This window comes from Bos indicus, chromosome 13, assembly GCF_029378745.1.
Source record: "Bos indicus isolate NIAB-ARS_2022 breed Sahiwal x Tharparkar chromosome 13, NIAB-ARS_B.indTharparkar_mat_pri_1.0, whole genome shotgun sequence".
NCBI lineage: Eukaryota > Metazoa > Chordata > Mammalia > Artiodactyla > Bovidae > Bos > Bos indicus.
The window spans coordinates 36,523,109-36,550,639 of NC_091772.1; the positions used below are offsets into that span (position 1 = coordinate 36,523,109).

Below are 27,531 nucleotides of genomic sequence, written 5' to 3' on the forward strand. Positions count from 1 at the left end.
AAGAGTAGAAAATCCCAAGCTTGTAAATTTTCAGAATCATTTCATTTTCTACCTATTTTAGTTCCTTTCTCTTTGGTTCCCGAGGTTTTCTTATAACACTTTCTTTCCTCTGATAACAGGCTCAGTCGCAGGGTGCAATAACGTTTAAGATTATACCCAGCATCAAAGAAGAGACACCATCGAAGGAAGGCAAGGTAATCATTCCTTAAAAATCCTTTTTCTTTCCCCCCAGGAGGAACTAATGTTTTTCCATTCAGTACATATCTTTTTTGTTTCAGCAAGTTGACCTTAATATTCTGTTTTTTAAATAAATCAGAGTTAGACGAATACTGGCCATTTCACATTTGCTCTTTATATTTATTCATCGTAAATGGAACTCTCTTGTAGATGTTTATCAAAGCCCTCTTTGACTATGACCCTAATGAGGATAAAGCAATTCCATGTAAGGAAGCCGGGCTTTCTTTCAAAAAGGGAGATATTCTTCAGATTATGAGCCAAGATGATGCAACGTGGTGGCAAGCAAAGCATGAAGGAGATGCCAACCCCAGAGCAGGACTGATTCCCTCTAAGCATTTCCAGGAAAGGTGAGTTCCTGGCGCAGAATCATGGCCTGTCTGCAGCTGACCTTTTGTTCCCTGCAAAATACCATTTCAGCATAGTTGTGATAAAATAAGCCCTGAAACCTTGCCTTCGAAGCCTCTATCCCTCAGGTTTGGATTTCTGTTTTGTCTAATGAAGTATGAATAATGACCAAAAATAACATGACAGTCTCAGGTCATATTCACTTTTTGTTATGAAGCAAATGGAAAATAGCACATTAATATCTGAAACTGCATTGATGTGAAAGCTAGAAGAAAAAAAAGTGATTTCAGAGTCAGGAGAATTTATAAAAATTTGGAAGTTAGAGGATTTATTTCTTAATTTGAGTAGATTGCATTGTATTCATTTTTTCCTCCAACTTTCCATTTTTTCTTAAGACTTTTAGTATTTTGGTATTATATTAGTCTTGGATCTGTCCTGAAAATTGATAGGCATATTGACCTTCTTTTCCTCAGGAGACTGGCTCTGAGACGACCAGAAATATTAGTCCAGCCCCTGAAAGTTTCCAGTAGGAAATCATGTAAGTTTGTTAATAAGAATGCAGAAAACCTAAACCTTGCTGTTTATTTTTGACTATTATAGCAGGTGTTTGTGGTAGAATAAGAGGCCCTATTACATGTGGTAACTTTTGGATCATCTTTTCATAAGAACCAACAAGTAAGAAATTTGTAATGGGAATGGCAAAGTGAATCTTTTGAAGAAAGGGGTCTTTGGGGTTGTTTATAATAAACCCATGACTCACTCTTTAAGGAAAAAAAAAAGATTGCTACTCTTTTGTTTTCTGAATTTAGGTATTTTATATTGTAACCTAAAATGCATCTCTTATCTCTGTAAAGCTAAGAGGTTTGGTTTAGATAATTCTTGGTAAAGATTAGAGGGGAAAAAAAATCCATCATTTTCTTGGGCACAAAAGGACTTGTGCCTAAAACAGTTGTTCTTGTTCTGTTTTGTTCCTTGTTTGTTTTGACATCATAGTCAAAACGAAGCTCTGACCTTCACCCTGTCTGTTCAGAGTTATTACCAGACTAGATTAAAAGAAAATAAGAGTAAGAAAAACAAGGATGTAGGATTGCTGGAAGAGATAGTGTGCTTTTTCTTTCAACCTACCCTTCTCTCAGCCTCTCTTGACTTCCCATCTCCCACCTCTTATAAGTCCCCAGCTTATCTTTAAATGTCCCGTTTTATCTTCTTTGTTTCATGGTTCTAGGTATTTTAAGAGTTTTTTAAAAGCCCTTTGTTTTCAGCATAGAAATTGTACATTAAAAGGTGAAATGAGCAAATAAACGGTCCTGGAATTATACACCAACATCTGTTTTTGGTATCGCTGTGCTTTTCACATCTCCTGTTATTTCTGTCAGTTAGTAGGAGCATAGAGCCCAGGAATCACGTTAGAAGGGAGCCAAACTGCAGTCGAGTATAAATCTCACCAGCAGGCTTCAAGCAGAGCACTGATGCAAAAGCCTGCTTGTTCTTGCTCTGTTCAGTCTGGGCAGAAGGAAGAAACCCTTATCGTAGACAGCCAAATGGACTGTGACACTGAGGGCTTCAAGTTTAACCAGAGTGTTGCGTTGTTCAGCGTGATGAATTTTCACTGGGAGCACATCCAGAGGCCCCTACCCGACTTGCTCTCTGAGGGACTTTTGAATTTGAGGGCCTGCACACTTCTTATATATGTGGGACAAAATATGTGTAACCTGAAAATGAAGTAGATGTGATTCTACTCAAATCTGAATGCATACTCAAATTGGCTTGGGTTTTAGACAATGTAGAAATGTACAATTGGTTATAATTATGAATGTTCACTTATGTAAAATTTTTGATAGATGTATTTTTTTTTTTTAAAGAACTGTACAAAGTAGAGAGGTTGTCTTTTTAACAGCTCTCCCCACTGGTTTCAGTGTAAATGTTTGTGAATGTAAGAGGGTGTGTGTGTTTGTCTGTGGGTGTGTGTGTAGAAGCACTAATTATAATGGAGATTTTTTGTCTTTGAATGTACATAATTTCTTTTATATGTTAAAACTCTGGTATCTGAGCCCGAAGACTTGTCATTATGGAATGTGGAGGTCCTTTCACCTTTTTTTCCTTTTCTTCTTCTCTCTCTTTTTTATAACCTAGATTTTGATTCACTGAGAGATGCATTGTTCTCATATTTAGGTGTTCCTTATTTTTAAATAAAAATAAATCTGGTCAATATTAGCTGGAATAAATCACTAGCATATAGTAATACAGCCTTGTTCAGAGAAGCTTTATATTTCTGTGAAAATTAAATAGAAAGCCAATGTCTTTATTCTCAAAGAATTGAAATTCCATTTGAAATTTCTTTGAATGTTGTCTCATAAACCCCTGAACTCAAAAGTTATGCAAAAATCATTGCACTGGATCTGAACATTTTTAAAAGCATTTAAAGCACTTTGTTTTGTAGCCTGTGTATTTGAAAATGATTTTTTTTTAATGTAACAGAATCTCATAAAAGCCGTCTGACTCAACACTTCCTGGACTTCAACTTTTGGTACTTAGATTGTTGGAGTAGGACATTCATGTTTTCATGCCCTTTGCTGAATTGTAGAATAATACTATGAAGAAAAGCAGAAAGCTAATATAAAGTCTTTTATTTTTATATTTCATTTTATTGAAAAAATCTATATATATTTTATAATCATTCTATTTAATTACATTGAATAACATATAATAGGTTTTAAAGTTTCTGATTTAATATAAAATTTCTAAAAGAAGAATAATCCACCTTGGTATTTATAAATTTATGGAAAAAACTCATGTTTATAAAAATTTTCTTCACAAAATTTCACAAGGGCACTTAAAACCTAGAAAGATAATGGTTAAGGCATGGAATTTAGAAAAATGACTAATCTAAAAATGTCAAATTAGCCAGTTAACTTTTTCACAAAGTGATTGCTTTTGCATTACTAGTGTTTTACTCTTTATTTTAAATGAAGAGTAAACTGTATAACTGAAGTCTGCATGGAGGAAAAGTTTGTGGGTAATGGCCCTGGTCCTATAGGGGTTCAGTTAATGTGAGTGTAGAAGTCAAGAAGGGTTGGAGCATCCCAGGGCTGTGTTATCTCTGCCTTTGTGTTTGTGCTAGAACTCTCGTTCCTGGCTCCATGAGACCCAGAATAAAGGAAATCAATTTTATTCTGAATAAAATTAGAAGACTTCCTCAGGCTTTACAACTGCCATCCTTATATGCAAAATTCTGAGTGTATGTGGTATTCAACCTTGATGCTTAATTATAGTTCCTCTCCTTAAGAATCCACGTATATCTAATACATATCCAGAAAAATGGGCTCCTCAAACAAAATAATTTGCTTCTTACACATTCTTTAAAACTAAAACATGAACTCTTAAAACTAAAACATTCCTGAATCTTAGAAGTTTGACGTAGCAATTCATCTCCTCCTCTTCCACTTCCTCCTCCTCCTCTTATCCAACAAAGAAACTTTTTTTAACTTTGTATTTTATATTGGAGTGTAGCTGATTAACAATATTGTGATAGTTTCAGGTGGACAGCAAAGGGATTCAGCCATCCATATACTACATGTATCCATTCTCCCCAAACTCCCCTCCCATCCAGGCTGCCAGGTAACATTGAGCAGAGTTCCCTGTGCTGTACAGTAGGTCTTTCCAACAAAGAAGTTTATATGCAGTTTTGTCTGCTTGCCTTCCCTGCTTCATCTAATGCTGGGCTGTCACATAATGAATGTTAATAATACAGACAGAAGAACAGAGCTGGAAGGCTGACACGTGTTCTTTGCTGTGATGAGGGTTTAGATAGTCACCAGAAGGACACACTTATTGAGTGACTTCACTTTCACTTTTCACTTCCATGCATTGGAGAAGGAAATGGCAACCCGCTCCAGTGTTCTTGCCTGGAGAATCCCAGGGACGGCGGAGCCTGGTGGGCTGCCATCTGTGGGGTCGCATAGAGTCGGACACGACTGAAGCGACTTAGCAGCAGCAGCAGCAGAAGGACACAGGGTGTTTGGGGCTGAGTACGAGCACATTTTATGTTTCAAGTGGTACGTAGGGATAGATATCCTGACAGACAACTTGGCAGCTTGCGATACTTGTGTCAATATAATTTAAAGGAACTATGTTTCTTCTGTCAAAACTGATTTTTATAGTTCAGTTGCGTATGTAATGCCATATGATGTCACCTAACTTCTAAAAAGAAATATGAATTTCTTTGATTACTTGAAATATTATTTGTTCCCTTTCTATTGAAACGTAAGTATATAAGTTAGGAATTAGCTTCTTAGTAGCATAAACTTTAACTTCAGTTCGATGTAATTTATATTTAAATCGAGTCTGTGTGGGATTCAGAAAAGGCTCTTATTCATGGAGTCTATTTTACTGCAGAATGTTCAAGTATATTTATTTACAGTGCTTATTTACCTGTTTTTAGTTATCAAAGTATAAATACCTGAATATTTCTAATAATGATGATTGAATATTAATGAAAATATTTCCTTTTACAAAATAGCTTTAATAGAATTCCAGTTATAAAAAATAATTGTACAACTTACTGACTTCTTAAAAATTAGAAGGTAGAGACAAAATATTTTAGAATTTGTTTTAACCAATTTTGATTGTTATCATGTGGGTAAAAAAGAAAACATTTAACTGCAGTCAAAGGGTGTCCATTTAAATAGAGTGTCACCAGGTTCATTCAAAGACAAATATTTTGTGAACTGAAGATCACAGTCTACTAGCAATACAGTTTAAACATTGAGGAAAAGAGTGAATTCATTCACATGGTACCAGTGTTCTGGAAGGCCAAACAAGATATATATGTATATATCATTACTCTACAGGTTGTTGTAATAGTACTTTCCTAGCTGAGTAAGCCCCTTCTTCCTGGCATCTTAGATAATGTTTATTTACTGTTTTCATACATACATTTAATTCAAAAATTAACAAATAGAGTATGTTCTTAAATTTGTGTGTCTAATACTTTGTCACACATTTTCTGAATATTGGTGGGATTGTGTGTAAGAGAAACATATGAGGTTTTAAAAATATGAGAAATACTTTTTTGCCCCGACACCTTTTGGGAGATATCAAAGATCAGTTTGTGTAGAAAGAGGTGTAGATGAATTAAGTTGTAAATTGCACATCTGGTCATGAGATGGTTGAGGTGAAGACCTTTCTTGTTGTTGCTTAGTTTTCATCTCAATAGACTGTGATCTCCTCACACACATAATTGCATTGGAGAAGGAAATGGCAACCCACTCCAGTGTTCTTGCCTGGAGAATCCCAGGGACAGGGGAGCCTGGTGGGCTGCCGTCTATGGGGTCACACAGAGTCGGACACGACTGAAGTGACTTAGCAACACACACATAAAGATAAGACTGTCAGGGTGTATGTGTTTAGCTTTTCCATGTGAGAGATTCTCAACCGTACTGTCTTCTGCCTTTTGTCCTGGGACCCTGGTTCATACAGGTAAGAGAGTTGACCAGTGGTTAGAGGTCTGCTCTGTGGTCATGGATCACTGCAGCCTTTAGGGGAGTACAGTGAGGGGTGTGTGGTCTGAGAAAGCAGTTTCTAGAGTGGGGCCTAACTCTGCCCCAGAGAATATCCCACCAATACAGACACAGCTTCTCCACTTGTCAGGAGCATCTGATGGGTCCCACTCTGGTAACCTCTAGCAACAAGTCCATCCTGCCTGGGATGCAGTGCTTTTCCTCCCTCTGAGGACACTGCTCTCTCTCATTGTGACCTTGGTCTGTCTCTCCTCTCTGCTTTTTATAATTGTTGCATTCTGCATGTCGGTGCTCAGTGATGTAGAGCGGACTCTTGCTGCAGCTGGGAGAGGAGAAGGCCCTTCCCTGGCTCCCCTGGCAGGCAAACACCTACGAGGCTGAGGATTCTGGGCGGGCAGCAGGCTGGAGTAGTGGAGGGTGGAGGGAGGTAGTTGGGAAACTTGACAGAAATCTGTTATTTCCAGGGACTTTTCCCTTAACTTAGGTTTCCTAGTTTGAAGCTCCAGGTATTAAAAAGTGACTTTTGGGGTGATTGCATGGTAATTCAAAACTCAGACTCTGGAACTGGACTGCATGGGTCCATGTCCCATGTGCCACTTATGAGTGCCTTATCCCTCTCTACCTCTGATTTCCCATCTGTAAAATGGGGATAATACTTCCAGCTTCATAGGGTTGTTGGAGAATTATGTAACATTATCCATTTGATGTGCATTCAGCAGTGCCTAACTGAAGCAAGAGTCCTGCAGCTTACCCCAGCTCTCTTCTGAGATCCACCTTTTATATATTTTTCCTCTTTGCTTTTTCTACTGGGTTCTATTAAGCATGATACTTGCTATTGGATATTTATGTGTATGTTTTGTCATGCTAAAAATACCATCTCTTCCTACTTTAGAATTGCAAGGAGGAAATGTTCTTTTGAGAATTTATGCAGCATATTTAGGACCTCTTATTAGAATATGAAATGTACATATGCTGCATATATTTTAAGTTACAGATTTTATTTTTATGTGGATGGACTTGGTGTTTTAATTTGTGTGTGTGTGTGAGAGAGACATGGCTTTTTATCATCTGATTTATGTAATGTGGAGTCTTTAATCAAGAGTGCAATATTCAGTCTATCTTATTGTGTATTATCACAAAAGTACACTGTTTGACAATCTATTATGCTTTACAGCAGAATTGTCTGAGATCACAGGTTGGTCAGTCTTTAACATGACTTGTTTTTATTTCTACTTAGATGTTGGGCTTGGCTATCCTGTGTCACATCCCTTCATTGTTTGTTTTCTAATCATTTGTTTTAGATGCACGTGGCATTTCAGAGCTCCTAAGAAATGAGGATAAATAAATTCACAACTTGAGTGACTCATACTATAAACCTGAATAGTAATAATTAGCTTGTCATCTTGGCAAATGACTGTCCCAATAAAGCTAACGCAGTTTGAAGACCCATGGGTATTTGAAAAGTAAAAACAAGATGTTGTGCACACTTTCTCCTAAGTGTTTTCTTTGGCTTCTGTGCTGTCCTGTGAAGAGAGAAGCCAGCAGAGAGCTATTCTGATTGGTCCTGTTCACTCAGTAAGGTCAGGTAGCAAAACATCTCCTGCCTTGACTTGTGGTTACAATGTTCTTCTGTTAAATATCCAGTTCTCTCTCCTTCATTAACTGAAGAGGAGTCTCCTAGGTCAAACCTAACTCATAATGCCTTCTTGTTAGTAACTTAAGAATTATTTCAGATTATTTCTTAAAATACTTTTCATCATGTAATATAGACAGAATAAAAATAAAGGGTTCTGTCTGACTCATTTCATATGTATAATAAGTTGACGACAGTTGTCAGGATATTGTTACATTTACAGGATATATAGACACTTTAAGGGCAAAATTTGTTGCTTTGAAAATGTTTACTTTTTTTTTACTATTTTCATCATGAAATATCCTTAGTTCTAAATAGTTTAGAAATAGAACTGTACCATGAAAATTAATATAATCCCCTTATAGAAGGTATTTTTAAGAAATGCTGATGGTTTTTTCTGGTTATTTTCCCTTTTGGGTATTTAATAAACTATATGAAGACTTTTGTGTTTTCACTGCTTACATGTATACATTATTTTTAGACCATAACTACAGTATAGTCTAAAATGTAGTTTTTCAGATTCTATTCTATTTTATTCATTGACTAATTATTTTGAAATATTTAAAATACATTTGTTTTTTCCCTTTGGCTTTTCTAAGATGAGGAGACAGTTGAGAGTGGTAGGTGGATTTTTTTTTTTTTTTTGGTCCCTTGGGTGCAGTATCTATCTTCCTACTTTAATTGTATTTTCTGCACATTTAATCATTTCCTCCTTTTCTTTTTTTGTGCTTCTCAGAGGAAATTAAAGGTACATGTATACAAGTTTCCCTGCATAGTCTAGTAATTTTGTTTAGTGCACATATGTAGAGGATTAAATTGACCATAGTAAGCAGTTTATATTTAAAAGATCATTGTACATCCTAACTTTGATCTTGACATTATAGTACCCGCAGTCATGGTTGGACTTTGTTTTAGAAAGAAATGTACACTTGTTTTTTTGCTTCATAAAGCAGCAGTATACACAGTATTCTAATGTAGTACATTACTTTTATCTGTAATAGTCTCAAAGATAAATGAAGAAAACAGTGCTATTCATATCTACTGACAGACTTATTGCCTAAGGATGTGGGGAGCGTCTTCTTAACTATTTGATTTCTGCAGTCTGTGTTATTAGTTTTAGAAGTATATTTGTGTAAAGATGAGAAGCCTAAAATAATTAGGACCCCACTACTTAAATTAAAAACTTAAGATTTGCAAAACCCAGTATTTGTTTAATTCTTGGCAATAATTAATAGCATATTGTTTATTTTAAAATGTTTTCATCGTTCATTTTTTTTTTTAATCAAAAGAAGGGCTGTGTCTTCATTTTAACCTTTCTGTCTACTCCAGTGAGCCAAAATAAGTGTTATATTTTACATAGTCTCAAGGAGCCTGACTTACAAAAATAAATTTACTTTAGGGATCAAGTGGTATAATTTTCTTGATTGACAAAATATAAATGTATCAGACAAGTCTGTTAAAATGTTCTTGGAACTGCAGTTAAGGCACTTCCAAAGAAGCGTGAAAAAAGAATTGCATGCTGTTTCAAAATGTTACTGTAAACTTAAATATAAAACAAAATGTTTTATGTTTAAGAGTAGCATTGTGAGGGCTGTTCTTTGCTGTGCTTTGTGACTGTTTGAAGTGATTTATTTTTTTGCATCTGTGGCTGGGCTTCTAACTGTTCTGCTTTGTTTCTCGGCTTTCGTTCTGTCTGCTCTTACACTCCATCCAGAAGATGCTGAATATGGTGGTATCAGCAGTGGAACCTATCTAGGTGAGCAATTAGTCATGGAAGAGGAGTTCTTTCTTTCTGTTGCTTTCTTCAAAGCCGTTACACTGTTTTGTCTTAAATTAGCATATTTACATTAGCATGCTCTGCTATCAGTCGGGGGTAGCATGAACCTTTATTTTAAACTGGCTCAATTGGTTGGACACAAAGGAATTCAAAATAAATAAATTCAAATTTGGTTTATTATTCAGGAAGCTTCCCAGATGCTCTATTTTTGAAAACCATGATAATTTTTTGATAGAGGATGACAAAGCATCTATTTGTGCTAAGTAAGTTCACTGAATTAGTTGTCTCTGGATTTCTCTAAATTATCTAGCTAGCTGTAAATTATTCAAAACTTCTAAATAACTTGCATCTTCCTAAATAACTTTGGTTCCATTTTCTAATGACTTATTATTCCCATAACCCCCCTCAGAATACCCACTGATCAGCTCCCTGTACAATTAAAGTGTATGATTAACTTGCTCCTCTGTTCTGGATGGAAAATTTTCCACTTTGGAGATGCCAAGGGATGATATAAACAAAAGTCAAGATATCCAGAGATTGTTAAAGCCTTCAGAGTTATCTTCATCTCAATTCAGACCTTTCCTCACTCTGCTGTGTGTCGGGACACTGACAAATTCTTCACTTGCAGTAGTGAGGGATAGTGGTATGGAAACTCAGTTTGAGAGAGAAATCTTTCAACCTCCTTATTTTCAGATTAATATTTAGCAATATTTATGTACATGATGATAATATCTCTTGGTTATTGAAGAACAGTGCCAGATCCTGCATTTGTTATTTAATATATATCTTACCTCCCTTTTTAAATTAAAAAAAAATCTTATCTCTCATATGGCGAAATTGGTGGTATTTTTTCCACTTAAAAAAAAAGAAACTGAGACACAGAAATCTTACAGGATTTACCAAAGACAATAAATGTTGCATCTTGATTTCAAATCCACAGCTATGTAGGTATAATACCTACTGTGTCTTTTACAGTATGCTGCCCTCTAGCTTTTCATTCTACAAAACAAACAAACAAAAAAAACTGCAGAACATAGGGTATTTTAATTTATATGCTGGGAAAACTATAATTTACAGAGAGAGAATTGGATGATCAGAGAGAGGTTAAATTTTTCCTCAATTCTTCACTCAATTCAGAACAATACAATGTGCCAGATACTCTGTATATTAATCGATCCTCTCTTACAATCTTTGAAGCCTTAATGGCTGCAAACCAGAGGCATTGATTAGTCTCCTGATTCTGTGGTCAGCTGGGCAGCTCTGGTCTGTGTCGGCCTGACGGATGGCTGCAGGCTGGTGGTTTGGCTGGGGTCTGCCTGGTCTGGGGGGCAGGGGTGCTCAGTTGGGCAAACTTGTTTCTGTCCCACATAGTTTTTCACCCTCCAGTAAGCTACCCATGTAGAGGTCTCGGGGCTCTGCAGAGCCACAGAGAGAACCATCGCTGGTATCTAAGTGTGATGAAACCTCTGCTTATATCACATCCGCTGATGGCCCATTGGCCAGAACAAGGCTTGTGGCCATGCCAGAGTCTGTCGGGGGTCGAGGGGTGGACTGCCCTGGAAGTTGGGGGACAGGGAGAAGCCGTCACTGCAAACTTCTGCCTGTCTCCAAACTAGAAAGAGGGGCACCTATCCTTGGTCTGTGTGTATCTCTCCAGTGAAGAACTGTGGCATACTGTGCGTGGGGTTCTCAAGGCAAGAATACTGAAGTGGTTTGCTGTTGCCTGCTCCAGTGGACCACATTTTGTCAGAACTCTCCACCATGACCTGTCCATCTTGGGTGGCCCTACACGGCATGGCTCATAGTTTCATTGACTTAGACAAGGGTGTGGTCCATGTGATCAGTTTAATTTTCTGTGATTGTGGTTTTCATTCTGTCTACCCTCTGATGGATAAGGATAAGAAGCTTATGGAAGCTTCCTGATGGGAGAGACTGAGGGGAAAACTGGGTCTTGTTCTGATGGGCAGGGCCATGTAAATGAGATGGTTGGATGGCATCACTGACTCGATGGACATGAGTTTGAGTAAGCTACAGGAGTTGGTCATGGACAGGGAGGCCTGATGTGCTGCAGTCCATGGGGTCACAAAGAGTCAGACGTGACTGAGCGACTGAACTGACTGAACTGAACTGAAGAACTATGGCATGAAGCATTATTGGATGAATGTCGGCTTCCCTGGTGGCTCAGACGGTAAAGAGTCTGCCTGCCCTGCAGGTGGCCTGGGTTTCATCCCTGGGTGGGGAAGAGCCCCTGGAGAAGGGACCGACAAACCTTTCCAGTATTCTTGCCTGGAGAATCTTGTGGACAGAGGAGCCTAGTGGGCTACAAGTCTATGGGGTCACAAAGAGTCGGACGCGACTGAGTGACTAACACTTTCACTTCACATGAAATACAGTAATTCAGAGGATGTGATGATCGTCTGAGGCTGGGGCAATGAGGGAGTCAGTCGCATGAGAGGGGATGCTGGAACAGGCTCCGTTGTTTAGGCGGGATCACAGTTAGTGCCAGGGGATGAGGGCAGGAGTAGCAGTATGGACGGAGGTGGCTGTTGCAGAGCACAGGGCGACAGGTAGATGGCAGCACTGGAAACTGATCATCCTGCTTGATGACGTGAGATCTTCAGCGGCAGGCCAAGGAACTTACACATTTTATTAGCATTTACCTGGTTTTTGGACTCGCGTAATTCTTTGTATAAAGAATGAAATACAGGTTTTATTCTACATGTCTCTGATAGAATGTAGGGTTTTATAAAGTTAATATTTAGTAGATATGACTTGAAACTCAAAAGCAAAGGTGATTAGCACAATGGGCTGCTTTCAAGAGCTCAAAGGGCATGAATCCTGATAAAATGCCATTGCATCTGGCAACTCGGAATCACTGCTGCTGCCTGAGAAATGACTTTCCTGGAAGCCACAGCCTTGCAAGTGAGGGTGGACAGTGAAGGGAGAGGTCAGCTGAGGTCAAGGTGGTTTGTGTAGTTGAGGATAGGAGTAGTTTAGTGGGAGAGGATAATTGGTTCATATCTATAGGCAGAGATAAAGGATTGATGGTAAAGGATTAAGTTCTGAGATAGAAAGTAGTTCCTTGATCAAAATCCCAAAGCAGATGAGATTAGATGGAATTAAGACCACAGGATCTTTATCACTTGGATCAAGTGAAGCCTGCAGATACCACAGGTCCCAGGAAAACATTCTTTAGAAAGTGCAGAGGGCTTAGTCCTTCCAAGAGACCACTCTGTGGTTGTTCCAGTTGCTTCAGTTGTGTCTGACTCTTTGTGACCCCATGGACTGTAGCCTGCCAGGGTCCTCTGTCCATGGGATTCTCCAGGCAAGAATACTGGAGTGGGTGCCATGCCCCTCTCCAGGCGATCTTCTCAACCCAGGGATTGAACCCATGTCTCTCATGTTTCCTGCACTGGCAGGCGGGTTCTTTACCACTAGCACCACCTGGGAAGACCCGCTTTGCACCGCCCCCCCCCCAATTATGGATAAAAATAGGGCACAATCCAGGTGAAAGGGGAATATCATGAGTCATTTAATAACTTGTATCAAGGGGTTCACAGACAGTTGTCAGGCTGTGTTTAGGCAAAAGATCCATTTTTGTTAGACCCACAAACATGAGAAATTTCATGTTTCCTGGCTCCTTTGACAAAACAGATTTGACCAAACTAGGCCTTCGTTTTCCAGTGTTAAGAATTAGCAGAGGCTGAGTTACAAGTGGCCCCTTAAATGAACACAAGCTCTCCAGTTCAGCACAGCCTCGCCGTGCTGTGGCCGAGCCAGCCCGGAGACGGGATCCCGCGACACTCTTCTAACAGTCGTGTTGATGCTTGTGCTATATAACAGTGAAGTCTTTCTTTATGTCCCAGTTCTCAAACGTGGGGAAATAAAACTAACCAAAGAGCAGTTAAGGGAAAATGGGACCACCTAGTTCTTCGAGGAGTGAATACTGTACAAATCGTGTCAGTGTTGACAGAATGCAATTTAAGATTTTTCTGCCCGTCTAGCTTCTGTTGGCTTTTGGATTTTGCAAGCCCTGATTACAGAGCCTAACTCTCGACTCCGTTCAACTCCTGGTCGTGGAGACGAGTTTTCCTTTCCATACCTGACAAGCCAACAGGAGAGCAAGGTCGACATGTTTTTGTAGATGTCTGTCATGACATCTTTCTTCTTTCTGGTCTAAATGCTTGTTCTGATATAATAGCAGCAAGACAGCCACAGATTCGAGGCACCTAGAGGTTCATGTAGCTACAGGTGGGGTCAGGTATCTGAGAAGAGAAGCGTACAGTAAGACAGCTTTGTGTTCCTATGACATAGTAGGATACAGAAATTAATAGTGTTTCTGATAAAAGTTTTTTCTTTTAAGGAAGCCCTTCAATGAATGACTACTGAGTGGAAATTGTGTCTTTCTGCGGGATACACAAGTTTGATGGTACTTCTCTGGTTAGTTTTAGTACTATTAAAGAGTTACTTTGTTATAAATAGACTAAGCAAATGGACTGCCTTGTGGAATGCTATTTTGGCTCCCACCAAGAACCAAACCCTCAAAATGCTACAGATTTTTATACATTTTTAAAAGCAGTCTCATAAGCAGCATGCTAACATTTATGGCAAAGCTATTTTTTGGTATAAATATTATTTGATAAACACCTTTAAATATAAAGAATCTGCCTGTGTAGGAGACCCAGGTTCTATCCCTGGGTCAGGAAGATCCCCTGGCCAAGGGAATGGCTACCCACTCCAGTATTCTTGCCTGGAGAATCCCATGGACAGAGGAGCCTAGTGGGCTACAGTCCATGGGGTCACAAAGAGTTGGACATGACTGAGCGACTAACAGTTTTCACTTTGACTTTAAATATAGTGATGTAATGAGATAGTGTGACGTTTTATTCACTTTTCTTCTTTTCTCCCGTTGAATAATCATGTCTCTACCTATTTATTTTTTCCTATCGGGTTCTTTATCAGTCTCCTGTTAATGTTATGAGCTCTTTCTGTATCATGCACATTAGCCCTCTCTCTGCTGTGTGCATTTTCTTCTGGTCCTTTGGTGCATTTTACCTTTTTTTTTTAAATGTCAAGTTTAACATCATATATACATTTTAATTTTTACATAGTCAAATCTATGAATTCTTTCCTCTGTTTTCAGAGTTTTGTATTCCCCACACCAAAATTTTTAATTTATATCTTTTGCAAAGTAATATGTACATTAGATCGAAGCATGTGAAATTGCTGTGGTTTTTTTTTTTGTAGGTCAAAAGTCATCAGAATGTCAACAGTTTCATGTAGCTCTATTTAGTAAATCGTTTGAAAAGTGAAATGGCATTGTAAGTTCTTGTAGGCAAAAGCAGGAACCTTTTCTCCTCTTCCTCTTTGGTGTCACGTCCTCCTTCAAAAGATCCCGCTTTAGCTCTGGTTAGCAGATTCTTACGGTATTTGCAGAATATAACTTTCTTGTAATGGTATTTCTCGATTGGTTTCCTGATATTTATTGAGCACCTGTTATGTTCTGGACCCTCAGCATTTCAACAGAGATCAAAAGCAGACCCCCTTTCATAGAGTAAGGGACTGGGGTGAAGACATAACTAAATAAATTGCACTAAATAAATTACATAATACATTCAGTGGTGAGGCATGCCATGAAGAAAAGTGAAGCTGGAACGGCCACTGGGAGAGGTAAGGACACACAGCTTCAGTTGTCCCAGGGTGGTCACTGAAGGCCTCCCTGAGGCCATGGTGGAGAACACCTCTGAGGGGCCTTGTGGAAAAGGAATAGTGGGGCAGTCGTGTGCAAAGGCCCTGAGATAGGCCCCGGGGCATCTGTGGAGCAGGGAGACCAGTGTGACCCGAGCAGAGTGAAAAAAGGGAAGAGCGGCAGGCTTTGAGGCTGGTGAGATAACAGGATGCTGGTGTGAGGGGCACTGAGCTGACCCCTTTGGCTCTTATTGTGTGGGATGGGAAGTCAGACAGGTTTGGAGCAGAGTGACGTGCCTGGCTGTGAGCTTCAGGGTCACTCTAGCTGATTTGCTGAGAACGGGCTGTAAGAGAGCCAGGGCAGAGGTGGGCAGTTGTGTGTCATCCAGATAAGAAGTGGCTGTAGCTGGAACCAAAATGTCATTAGTAGAGGTGGCCCTGGTGGCTCAGTCAGTAAAGAATCTGCTTGCAATGCAGGAGACCTAGGTTTGATCCCTGGATTGGGAAGATCCCCTGGAGAAGGGAATGGCAACCCACTCCAGTATTCTTGCCTGGAGAGAATCCCATGGACAGAGGACAGGTAGGCTACAGTCCATGGCGTCTCAGAGTCAGACATGACTGAGTGACTATCACTCACTCATACATATACATACACACAGAGATTTTAAAGAATTGGATCATGTGACTGTGGAGGCTTAATAAGTCAAAATCTACAGGCTAGGTAGCAGAGTGGAGACCAGGGAAGAGTTGCAGTTTGAGCCAAAGGCTGTCTGCTGCTGGAAATCCTTCTTGCTCAGGGAGAGGTTAGTCTCTTTTCCATAAAGATCTTCAACTGATTGTATAAGGCCCACCCACATTATAGAAAGTAATCTGCTTTGAGAGGGTGAGATGAATTGAGAGAGTAGCATTGACATATATATATTACCACATGTGAAGTAGATAGGAGTGGGAAGCTGCTGCATATAGTACAGGGAGCTCAGCTCGGTGCTCTGTAAAGACCTAGATGGGGAATGGTGGGAGGGGATATATATGTAAACTTATAGCTGATTTACATTGTTATATAGCAGAAACTAACACAACATTGTAAAGCAATTATACTCCAATAAAAAAAACAGAAGGAAAAAAAGAAAAAGTAACCTGCTTTATTCCAAGTCTACTGATCTAAATGTTAGCCTTTATCCAAGAAACACCTTTACCAGAGGCATCCAGAATAATGTTTGATTATCTGGGCACTGTGACCCAGCCAAGTTGACACATAAGATTAAGTGTCACATTCTCCAGTCTCTTACTGTACGTTAAATATATCTATGGTAATTACTGTGGTGAGGGAAAATTTACCCTTTGGAGATTTGATATGTCTTGCACATCAAATGTTTCTCTCACTAAAAGAAGTAATTTAAACCATACAAGTCAACAACGTGGAATGGATCTGTGACATTTCAGGCGATTACTACAAGTCATACAGTACTCTGGTGACTCCAGAGCTCAGCCACTACCGCTGCTTTCTCAGACACGCCTGGTTCTAAAGAACAGCCTTTGCACAGGATGGGTCTGTATCCATCCTCAGCACCGGACACCTTCTCCAGCTGTAGGACCCATCTGGAATATGGCCAAGGGAGCTCCTAGAAAGTCTGCCTTCTCATGAGGTCATTTCCAAGGACTACTTACATAGAAGAATTTCTTCCCCTCACTCCTTATCTGCCTCCACACTGTTATTTCCTGAGTCCACAGATGCAGAAGGACAGCGGGAATGATTACCCTGCAGACAGAATATTCTTGGACCCCAAGTGGAAATGCCCAGGGTTGCTATTGATCTAAGTGAGGCCGATAATCATTTAGTGAATACATTTTCACTTTCTCTGATGTGCATAAAGTCAAGCACAAAACAGTATAAGTAGCCATTTGCCTGATGACTGATTACATTTTTGAAAATACATTCCATGTCAAATTGATCTAAGTTGACTCTTGAAAGCAGTAGCACTGTAATACTCCAAGCACTGAATGTCTCTTTGTGTAAGAATTATATCTTGAAACCGTATTCAGTGAGCCACCACTGATGCGAAGGTACACTGGGTCGTGGGATTCTTATTGATGTGTAACGCTGGGTTTCTTAAAGGTCACTGTATTTATCAATAAAAGATGTTTGCTTACTAGTGGAGGGAAGGAAAAAAGCTTACTGACTAGGCAGTGTAAGTTGTGCGTTGTTTGCATAAAATTAATAAACTGAGGTTAAATTGATAGTATGCTATAAATATGAATTGTAGAAAATTACACCTTTGAAAGTGTGTGTGTATATATAAATACTTAAAGTATATACACATAGACACACACGTAATTAATAACTCACTTCCTCCTATAAACTCTGAACAACTTCCTTTAGTTGTGATGGGTGGTGTGAGAGTTAGTGTGTCTTTGGTGTGTGTGTGTGCATGTGCATATGCTGACTTCCGAAGGGTGATTGCTTCTCAGTGGTAGAAATGCAAGCTTTAAAGATTCTGTCTCCCTTTTCCTACTACAATACAAAGTAGTTCTTATGAAGAGTAACTGGCCTTTTCTTTAACTGGTAAGAATTACAGAATGTTTTCGCTCTGTTTAATTCATTATAGAAATTGTGTTATAAACAATTCACAAAGCACTGCTTATCACGCATGTGTCTTCCAACACAATTTCTTGCAAATGATCTCCTGAAAAATCATCAGTTTTTCTCCACTTCTGCTCCTGCTGGAGCACTTCATGCATTCTTTTAAAACAAGATCAGTTTTGGGACTTCTGTAAGTTAAGACTGTTCTTTCTATTTAACGAAAGTGTTTACCATAAAGTTCAGTAAAAACAAATCCATTCATTTGCTGTTATTTCTTTTAAAACTATTTACCCATCTCTAATTCTGTATTTCTTCCTAACCCTGTTTCTTATTTGTCCCATGTTTAAGCACCAGTGAGCCTTTAGTTACATTGCCTATTGTATAAATCTAGCATGAGATTCCATTTGTTCCAATATTCAGTCACTTTATTAAAGAATGTTATGTAGGTAAGTACAGCTGTGTCAAAATATACTGCTTTAATATTTTTCCAAAAAATAAAATTTATACAAAGAGAACATTTAGAAGTATTCTTTCAAACGCGGTACAGGTTAAGAACGAACTCTGCATAATCTCAACATGTCTGGAATACTACTTGGAAATATTCTCTCTGACAGAAACCATTCCTGCTTGGAGAATTTTAGGTTGCATAGACTCAACTTAAAAAAATAACATTAAAATTTCAAATCCAATTTTCCCCTTTTCAGAATTATATTTTTATATTCATTTTTATGTGTGCATACTGTATTTTTTTATAATTTTGAAAGAGTAAGACTCATTTCTTTATTAGCTGGCTGGAAGAAGATTAAATTCTCATATGTTTTTTCTTTTTCTTAAATGGTAATGCTGTGCTAAACTAAAAAAAATTGTCGATGGTATCAGGAAAACTTTTTAAGACCCAGGTGATTTTTTTTTTCTTGGAAATTGCAGGTTGATATTTTATATTCGCTTCCATGATTTCGTTAGATACTTTGAGTTTCTGTTTTTACTTTTAGCTGGAGATGAGCTAAAAAATTCAAGGGTATTTATGGCATTTGAACATTTCTTTTATACTCAGAGCAACTTTGTACTTGTAACATTTCAGAAGTGAATTTTCCCTGTTCAAAAGCCTTTTCCTCCTTTATATACAAAATTAGCACTGTATGGTGAGTTAATATAATCCATGATGACATTCATGTTTCTCTTTTTTTTTTTCCCCCTCCCTGATACTGTTTTATAAGGTGGATGTAGAAGGTGACTAATTCAGTCTCTCCATCTCCAGATCTCTGTAACTTTTACAGTTTTGTGCTGGCATTGCTTTTCAGTTTAAACTTCTTCCCAAGATTTTTACTTGTTTGTTGTTTTAAGATGTTCTTAATTATCTTTCTTTGTCTTTGGGATAATTTTATGGCTGGCATACTCTGGGAGCATCACTTCAACAATAACTCTGTCATAGGATCGTGTTACTACATAGTTTTTACATGTCTATTATGATTTATATCATCATAACAAGATTGGCATTATATTCAAAATGTTTATTTTAATGGAAATTTTCAACATTTTGTTGTCAGAAGCCTATCATTATATAATCACTTCCAGCCACTTAGTTTTTTTAATGTGTACATGAGTTTTTTAAAAGTCTTAAAAAATTCATTCATCGCAATATTTTCTCTTCCTTGTAATTAAGGTACCTACTGAACTCATTAAATATTTGGTCAAATTAATTCATTGTTTTAAGAAAATAACTTTCATACAGTATTTTTGGCAGTTCTCCTGATTTTTAAAAGTAGCACATTTTAGTATATTTAAGGAGAGAGGAGAGAATTAAAATGCTTATTTTTATTTTAAGAAACTAAGCCCTTTTCTTCACTGTGTTTGCATAAAATAAATGTATTTTTTCAAAAAATTAGGAACTTCTATAAATCTCTTAATTTTTCAGATGCTTATGACTGATATTGCTTTGTTATTAATTCAAGCAAGTTTCACTGAAACTCTGTCCCAATCTGCAGGCATCTGTAACATTTACATATTAAAAGCTTATTTTCTTAGAAACATTGAGGATGCATAGTTTCTAATGTTATTACCAGACTGGTTACAGAAATATCACCAAAGATGGAACCTGTACCATTTGAAAAGTCCAAATGGTCACATACTAGTATGTATTTTCTTATGGTTAACAGAGAGGCAGGTCACACTCTCGTTCATACATGTGATTTGAGGCTGTTAGTATTGGTGGTGAGTTACCATGACTCTGTAGGAGGGGAAGGCCTTTTTTGTTAATGCAGATACTGCCCATAAAATGATCATGTATTTTTTTTTTAATGTCATCATAAATGTCAAAATTTTATGAAAATAAGATCATTAAAATGATATTTACATTGTAAAAATCTTCACTGAAACTATTTATGGGAGCCAAAGAAACTGATAACAATTTGTGATTTTAAAAAATCACATTCAGTTTTATTAGTGTAGTTCTAAATTTCCAACACCCAGGTTGCTTTTCTTTTACTCTCTTCACTTCTTAGGTGAGTCCACTGGTTCTCTCTTTATCTTCCTTGATCTTTGATCTTTAGTTTTTATACTATATTCTCACTAAAATTTTTTTGCCATTGTTTTTGCTTTCATTGCTTTTTAAGTATTTAAGTGTTTTAACCTATTGGGTATTCCTAACCTTTAAGAATATACAAATTTGATCTATTTTCAAAATACAGGAAAGTGGAACCTGCCTCTGAGACACAGGCAAAATGTATTTTCTGTTATATATTGATGTAACCTCACAGATACGTCTACCAATCCTGGATTTCATTTGTTTGGTGTTTTTGTGTATTTTTTTAAATTGTAAAATTATGTAACATTATGGAAAGTCTTTTAAAAATAGGACGAAATAGTTGCCTACAGCCCTCTCCCCCTAGTATATTGTCTGCTTTTATAGTTTTTTTCTGTATTCAAACCAGTTTTTATATTAGTAAAACTCAGTATAATTATGACTATTGTATATGTCCAGTTTTCTCCATTTATTGGTATCGCAAATACATTTCTTAATGGTGTTGTATAGTTCTTTTTAAATTTTTATTTTACATTGAAGTATAGTTGATTAACAGTGTTGTATTAGTTTCAGGTGTATAGCAAAATGATCCAGTTATATATATATACATGTATCTATTCCTTTTCTTTCCCCACTTAGGTTATTATAGAATATTGAGCAGCATTTCCTGTGCTATACAGTAGGTCCTTGTTGGTTATATATTTTAAATACAGCAGTGTCTTAAGCCCCCTTTCTTTGAAAAGGTGTTTCATAGTTAATCATTCCCATACTTGTATATATTTTGAATGCTTCAAGGTGTTTTTTACTATTAAAAATATCACTAACATTTGAAATTATAGGATGTGAAAGTTGCTCAGTCGTGTCCAGCTCTTTGTGACCCCATGGACTATACAGTCCATGGAATTCTCCAGGCCAGAATACTGGAGTGGGTAGCCTTTCTCTTCTCCAGGGGATCTTCCCAACCCAGGAATTGAACCCAGGTCTCCTGCATTGTGGGTGGATACTTTACCAGCTGAGCCACAGGGAAGCCCGAAATTATAGGATGGATAGATATAATTTTTGTTGTTGTTGCTGTTGCTGCGTCGCTTCAGTCATGTCCAACTCTGTGCGACCCCATGGACTGCAGCCTACCAGGCTTCTCCATCCCTGGGATTCTCCAGGCAAGAACACTGGAGTGGGTTGCCATTTCCTTCTCCAATGCATGAAAGTGGAAAGTGAAAGTGAAGTCGCTCAGTCGTGTCTGACTCTTAGCGACCCCATAGACTGCAGCCTACCAGGCTCCTCCATCCATGGGATTTTCCGGGCAACAGTACTGGAGTGGGGTGCCATTGCCTTCTCCCATAGATATAATACTTATCTATAATTATTTGAAGTTAATTTTAATACCAAATGATTCTTAATTTACATATGTAAGCATTAAATTTAATACCCTTTTTGCTGAATAGTTATATCTGTGGTGTTATATCAATACTATTATATCAAATATAGTGAAGTAGTTTTGAAAATAACCAAATAACAACTGCCTGAGTTTAATTTCTTTTTTTTCTTCTTAAGAGAAATGTCAAGTCAAATCAGATTAGAAGTACTTGCTAAAAAATTTTAGTTTCTGTCCTGAGCCTGTGTTGTGAAAACACTTAAATTACAAGTATTTGGAATAATCTCTATTCCCCTAGTAGATCAGGAATACTTTGAGGGCAATGACACTGTTGCATATATTTTTCTATTTTACACATCATCTTAAATACAGAGGAATATCAAATATACATATTCAATTATATTTGAAAAATATCTTCTAACAGAAAAAGAGCTTATGATTTTTACTCCCTGAATTAAACTGCTGCTTCTCTTTGATAAACTTTTCCTAGTAAGTTATTTCATAAAACCACTGACGGTCCTACTGTGTAGCACAGGTAACTCTGCTCAATGTTATGTGGCAGTCTGGATGGAGGGGAGTTTGGGGGAGAATGGATACAAGTATATGTGTGGTTGAGTCCCTCTGCTGTCCACCGGAAACTATCACAACATTGTTAATAGGCATACTCACGTACAAAATTAAAAGTTTAGTAAAACAACAAAAGTCACTGAAAGCTTACCAGTTTTTCTCTTAAACATCTGTGTGTGTAGAATAACATTTCAAGCTTTATTCTGGACTTTCAAGATTTAATATTTGAACCAAGGATTGTTTTCTCTTTATGACACTAAAGGAAGAGTTCCTTAAACCTGTTAGATTGTTATGCCTGCTCCATTTGTTGTTGTGAGAATTAAATGAACGCATCCATGTAAGTGCTTCAGACGGTGTCTGTCATTTGTAAGTTCTCAACAAATACCCACTACCACCACCACCACTGCTTCCGCTGTTTTGATATTGAAATTAACAATAAGGGAATGATCTAAACTCAGACCAAGAATCACCTTTTTTTTTTGGTCCAAACATCATAACTCACTATCTGGTGTTTCAGTACAAAGTGTGTATTAACATAAAGTTGGTAAAGGGTTGTTCAGTAAGGATTTCTGGGGCCATTGGCTAATTATTGAGAAAACTATAAAGTTACAGCCTCATCTCACAAACTTGATCTCATAATCATACCTGAGTAATTCCAGATGGATTTAAAAAATTAAGTGTAAAGCTATGTAACCTATTTTTTTAATTTAAGAAAATTTGGGTGTTTATCAGATTAGGGGTAGGAAAGTCATAAAAATAGTGAAAGAAATTACAAAGGAAAGAAATTCACAGATTCAAATAAATAAACCTTTAAAATTTCTTTGAAAAGGAAAACTGAAAATCTTAACATCTTTGCAATAAATAAGGCCAAGGGTTATGACCTTAAAAGATACATGTATGTGTATGCTGTTTATGTAGACTCCCCCAAAAACAATCAACAAGTATTAACAATTCACAGAAGAAATAAATGCAAATGAGTTGCAAATGTGAAAAACAGGTTCAACTTAACAGTTAAAATGAAACGGTATACAGTTTTTCACTTGTAAGATCACTAAAGATTTTTAAATGATTAGAAGTCCTTTGATGAGAAAATGGTAAAACACGCAGTTGTTCTTGCTGCCAGTGGAGATGTATGTTCTTATTAACCCATCTGAGAAGCATTTGGACAAGATCCATCAAGCTTCTTGCAATTTGCCCTAATGAAGTCATCAGTGACACAGAGTAACAGGAATGTACAGGAATGTTTATTGCAACTTGTGTCATCTTTTATAATAAAAAAATAAAATTTACTTTAAGCAGAACCACGCAACTAAGTAAGTTAGCGAGTTATCATAAATTATTCCTGCTGGAAAATATTAGATAAGAAGTGTCTCCGAGTGATGAAGGGCTGACCCGCACCTGCGGTTTCTCTGTGAAGCCACTTTCCTATTGTAATAAAGCTGACGTGCTGTTCTCTTGAAAAAAAAAAAACACAAATCTCTAGCAGCTGTGGGTAAGAGCCATGGAAAAAGCTTGTCCATAAAAATGTTGAGCCAATTATAAATTACAAAAATGTGAAATATAAGGAAAAATATATTTTGCATGAAACCGTTCCCTTACTCCAAATTCCTTGTTAGTGCTGCTCTGCCGCTCCTGGTGTCTAAGAGCCAGCTCTTGCTAAGACTTGTGCACCAAAAACGAACTAGAATGAAATACGTTCTAGGTGATTTATTCCCATTTACTGGAAAGAACCTTCTGCTTGCTTTCAATTTAAGTACACATTCTTGAGCTTCCTTTTAATAAGAGAACCACCTAAGACCCAAAGGCCAGAAATGATTAACCCCTTTTCCTGATGTCGACCTCACTCTCCTTTAAGCTTAGACTTAACCAAGCTGTGCTGACATGCCCACACTGTGTCACTGAAATTTGAAAATGACAGTCTCTATGCTGCCTTGAGTGGCAGGCTTCTGTGCTACCTGGTTTGGCTTTGTTTTTATCTGAGAAACAAGTAACAACTCTGGATTTCATGCCTTTTGTTATATCCTCTGTTCTGGCTGTTTTATTAGTTGTTCTGGGTTGGGGATTTCTCGTTTCCTGACTCTAATTTTGTATATTCATAGATGTGTGTGTGTGTGTGTGTGTTTCCCGATGGCTCAGTGGGGAAAGAATCTGCCTACAATGTGGGACACACAGGAGATGTGGGTTCGATCCCTGGATTGGAAAGATCCCCTGGAGGAGGAAATGGCAGCTCACTCCAGTATTCTTGTCTGGAGAATTTCATGGGCAGAGGAGCCTGGCGGGCTACAGTCCATAGGTGGGGGTCGCAAAGAGTCAGACACGAATGAGTGACATAAACGGCAAAACGACATATATGTGTGTGTATGTATGTATGTGTGTATCCATATGCATGGGTACATGAGTGTATCTATCTATTGTGTGGTGTAAATATGTGACATATATATGTGTGTGTGTTGAGGGAGTGAGGGACCGTAAGTAAGGACAGAAAAGAGAGATGCTCTCTAAATGTAACTGTAATAACAGAGATAGCACATCCCTAGAAAGAGTACCTAAAAAAAAAATAAAAAGGTAGGTAACATACACTGAATCTTTATCTCTTTAAAAATGCCTTACTGCTTTAATAAGCTACTTTTAATAGTTAACATATTTAAATCTGGATTTAATATTTTGTGTCTTTTATGACGTTACTCAAACATGAAGCCCCTTCATTTGCTTTTCCCGTTCCTGCTAGACAGACGTGTGCTATGGGAACAACAGAGAACGCAGTGTGTTCCTGCCTTGGAGGCACTTTCAGGTTAGGTGTGACCCAGTCAGGTGCTAATCTCTGTCTACTGTGTAAGCCGTTTACCACACGCCAGGTCCTGGGCAGATGCTTCACATAAATTGTTTAATCCTTAATATCCTGTGAGAGGTTGATAGTATTATCCTCATTTTAAAGCTGAGAAATGAAGCTTCAGAAAGTTTTAAAAACATTGGCAAGTCACCCAAGTTGGTAAGGAAGCCAGTGACCCAGATCTGAGCCTTTAACACTCAGCACGGAGCCCCTGCACCCATGGGATCCCAGTGGACCTGGCTGACTTTTCCCCTTTTGTTTTCTAAATGAGGCGCTGGGCCAAGACACTCAGGCCTCAGAACCTGTGGGAATTCTGCATGCGTGGTCGTGGCCACCTGGAAAACACGTGAGCGAGGTCAGGGCCGGTCGTGGTGTGCGGGCCAGTGCAGGAGTGTCCCTGATGTGCTGGCTGGGCGGGGTCTCAGCAACCTGACGCTCTCCTCTCCGGGGCTGCTCCGGCTCTGAACCTTCATGAACGCGGTGCTGTGTCCCTTTTGTCGGCTTCGTATGGTTATCTTTGTGAAAATCCCAAATGTGTCTGGCTTTCTTTGTCAAAATTTACATTAAGGAAATGAAACAGGAACGATAGTAGAATTTTAGGGTTGCCTTTAAAAATCCTGTTTAGAAAATCTGTTGTCGTGGTTTTAGTTGTCAGGTCATGTCTGAATCTTTTGCGACCCCATGGACTATATATATAGCCATATATATAGCCTGCCAGGCTCCTCTGTCCATGGGATTTCTTAAGCAAGAGTACTGGAGTGGGTTGCCATTTCCTTCTCCAAGGGATCTTTCTCATCCAGGAAATGAACCCACGGCTCCTGCATTGGCAGGCAGATTCTTTACCACTGAGCCACTAGAGATTTACCTTTTACTTGAATTAAGTACCTTTTCTGTACCAAGTGCTGTACAGCTCACACCCCCAAGTGACCCCCAGCTCCTCACCCTGCATGTCCATGGAGATCTCACGTTAGAAATCTGGTTCCCTTTTCTCTTTCCCCCACTATCTCATTATTGTTTATGACAAAGGTGAAAACTTGAGTTAATCATAAAGACTCCATTAGGTAAGCATTTTCACTGAAATTCAGGATTTAGCTGGGATTCGTTGATCAGGAATTTTTCCGGTTTTCATTTTGGATTCATTGTGGATGAGGCATATATGTCTTCAATCCATTTCTGTGCCAGATGTTTGTAGTGACTTGAGGAAACCCCTCCCTCCGTATGAGGAATAACTGTGAAGGGATTTTTAGTTCTACCTGCTAATCCTACAGGATGTCTCATGAGTCTTTCCCCAAAAAATACAAAATATAATTACAGTTTGTCCTCAGACCCTCACCATAGAAGTCTGACGTCTCTGTGCAGCTAAGATTCTTAGAATTCACCCATCTTTTCTTCATCCTAGGACCAGGTTAGTACACTTCCTCTTTGTCCCTGAGATCTCACCTTTCTTTGTAAGATGATATGTTTCATCATTTATTCTGTTTGCTTTTTCCTTTTGTCTTTAATAAGAGATTATTAGAGTAGCTGTCTTCCTTGTTTCAAATTCTTTGTAAATCTTCTCTCTCAAATAATCAGAGTATCTCAAGATCAGACCGACTCTTAGTGGATTCCAGGAACATATTATCAGAACATATTTATCACTCCATTCTTAATATTTTGATTTTTATTAAACTGTGGATCTATAAGGTGAGTGATAGAACTCTGTGGACATTCATTAACTGTTTTTTTTAAATACTGCCTTTATTTTGAAAATTAATTTTTAAATCCAATAGTAATATTTATTTTTCTTTGTGTTCTCTAAAATTCACATTATTGCATTTTATTATAAAATACCTTTATTAAAGTTTTTTTCCTGCTTACCAGATTTGATTAGTATTCTTTTTAAAGAGAATCTGTTTTTATACATTTAAAAATATGCTTGCATTTGTTTTATGTTATGAAACTGATATAGAATATTTATCATATTGTAATAAGCAGACTGTTGCCTCCCTTTAAAGTCTGGATTTTGAGTGTGTTGGTTAGGCCAAGAATCCTTGAATGATGTGTATGGTAAATACCACTCTTCAAGAAAAGACATTAAACCAGAATGATATAACTATGTGAAGAACAAGCAGAATGAAATAGGGTTTGCCTGAGACAAGGAACTTTTGCCTTCGCTTTTCTAAGCCAACATTTCAAATGACAGCAGTGTGCTGGAGGGAGCTGTTTAAGCAGACAGGAAACTTACTTAAATACTTGAAAAGGTGTTTTAGTAAAATATGACACGGTATTAATAAGAGTACACAACTGTGGCTCAGAAACTTATTTTCAAATTTCAGTCAGCTTCACATTATAAAGGGCTTCCCTAATGACTCAGATAGTAAGGAATCTGCCTGCAATGCAGGAGGCCCAGGTTCGGTCCCTGAGTTAGGAAGATGCCCCAGAGAAGGGAAAGGCTGTTCACTTCAGTATTAGCATAGAA

At 37.9% G+C, this 27,531-nt stretch overlaps 1 protein-coding gene across 2 annotated transcripts in view; it reads left to right on the forward strand.

Annotated features, from left to right (window-relative positions):
- MPP7 (MAGUK p55 scaffold protein 7) overlaps positions 1 to 27,531 on the forward strand; it is a 229,416-nt gene that overhangs the window by 164,541 nt on the left and 37,344 nt on the right. For both annotated transcript variants that reach the window (XM_019973184.2, XM_070800975.1), the window contains exons 9-11: positions 120 to 194; positions 388 to 584; positions 1,056 to 1,120. In XM_019973184.2, the coding sequence (XP_019828743.1) occupies positions 120 to 194; positions 388 to 584; positions 1,056 to 1,120 (337 nt within the window). The remainder of the gene's footprint in view (positions 1 to 119; positions 195 to 387; positions 585 to 1,055; positions 1,121 to 27,531) is intronic.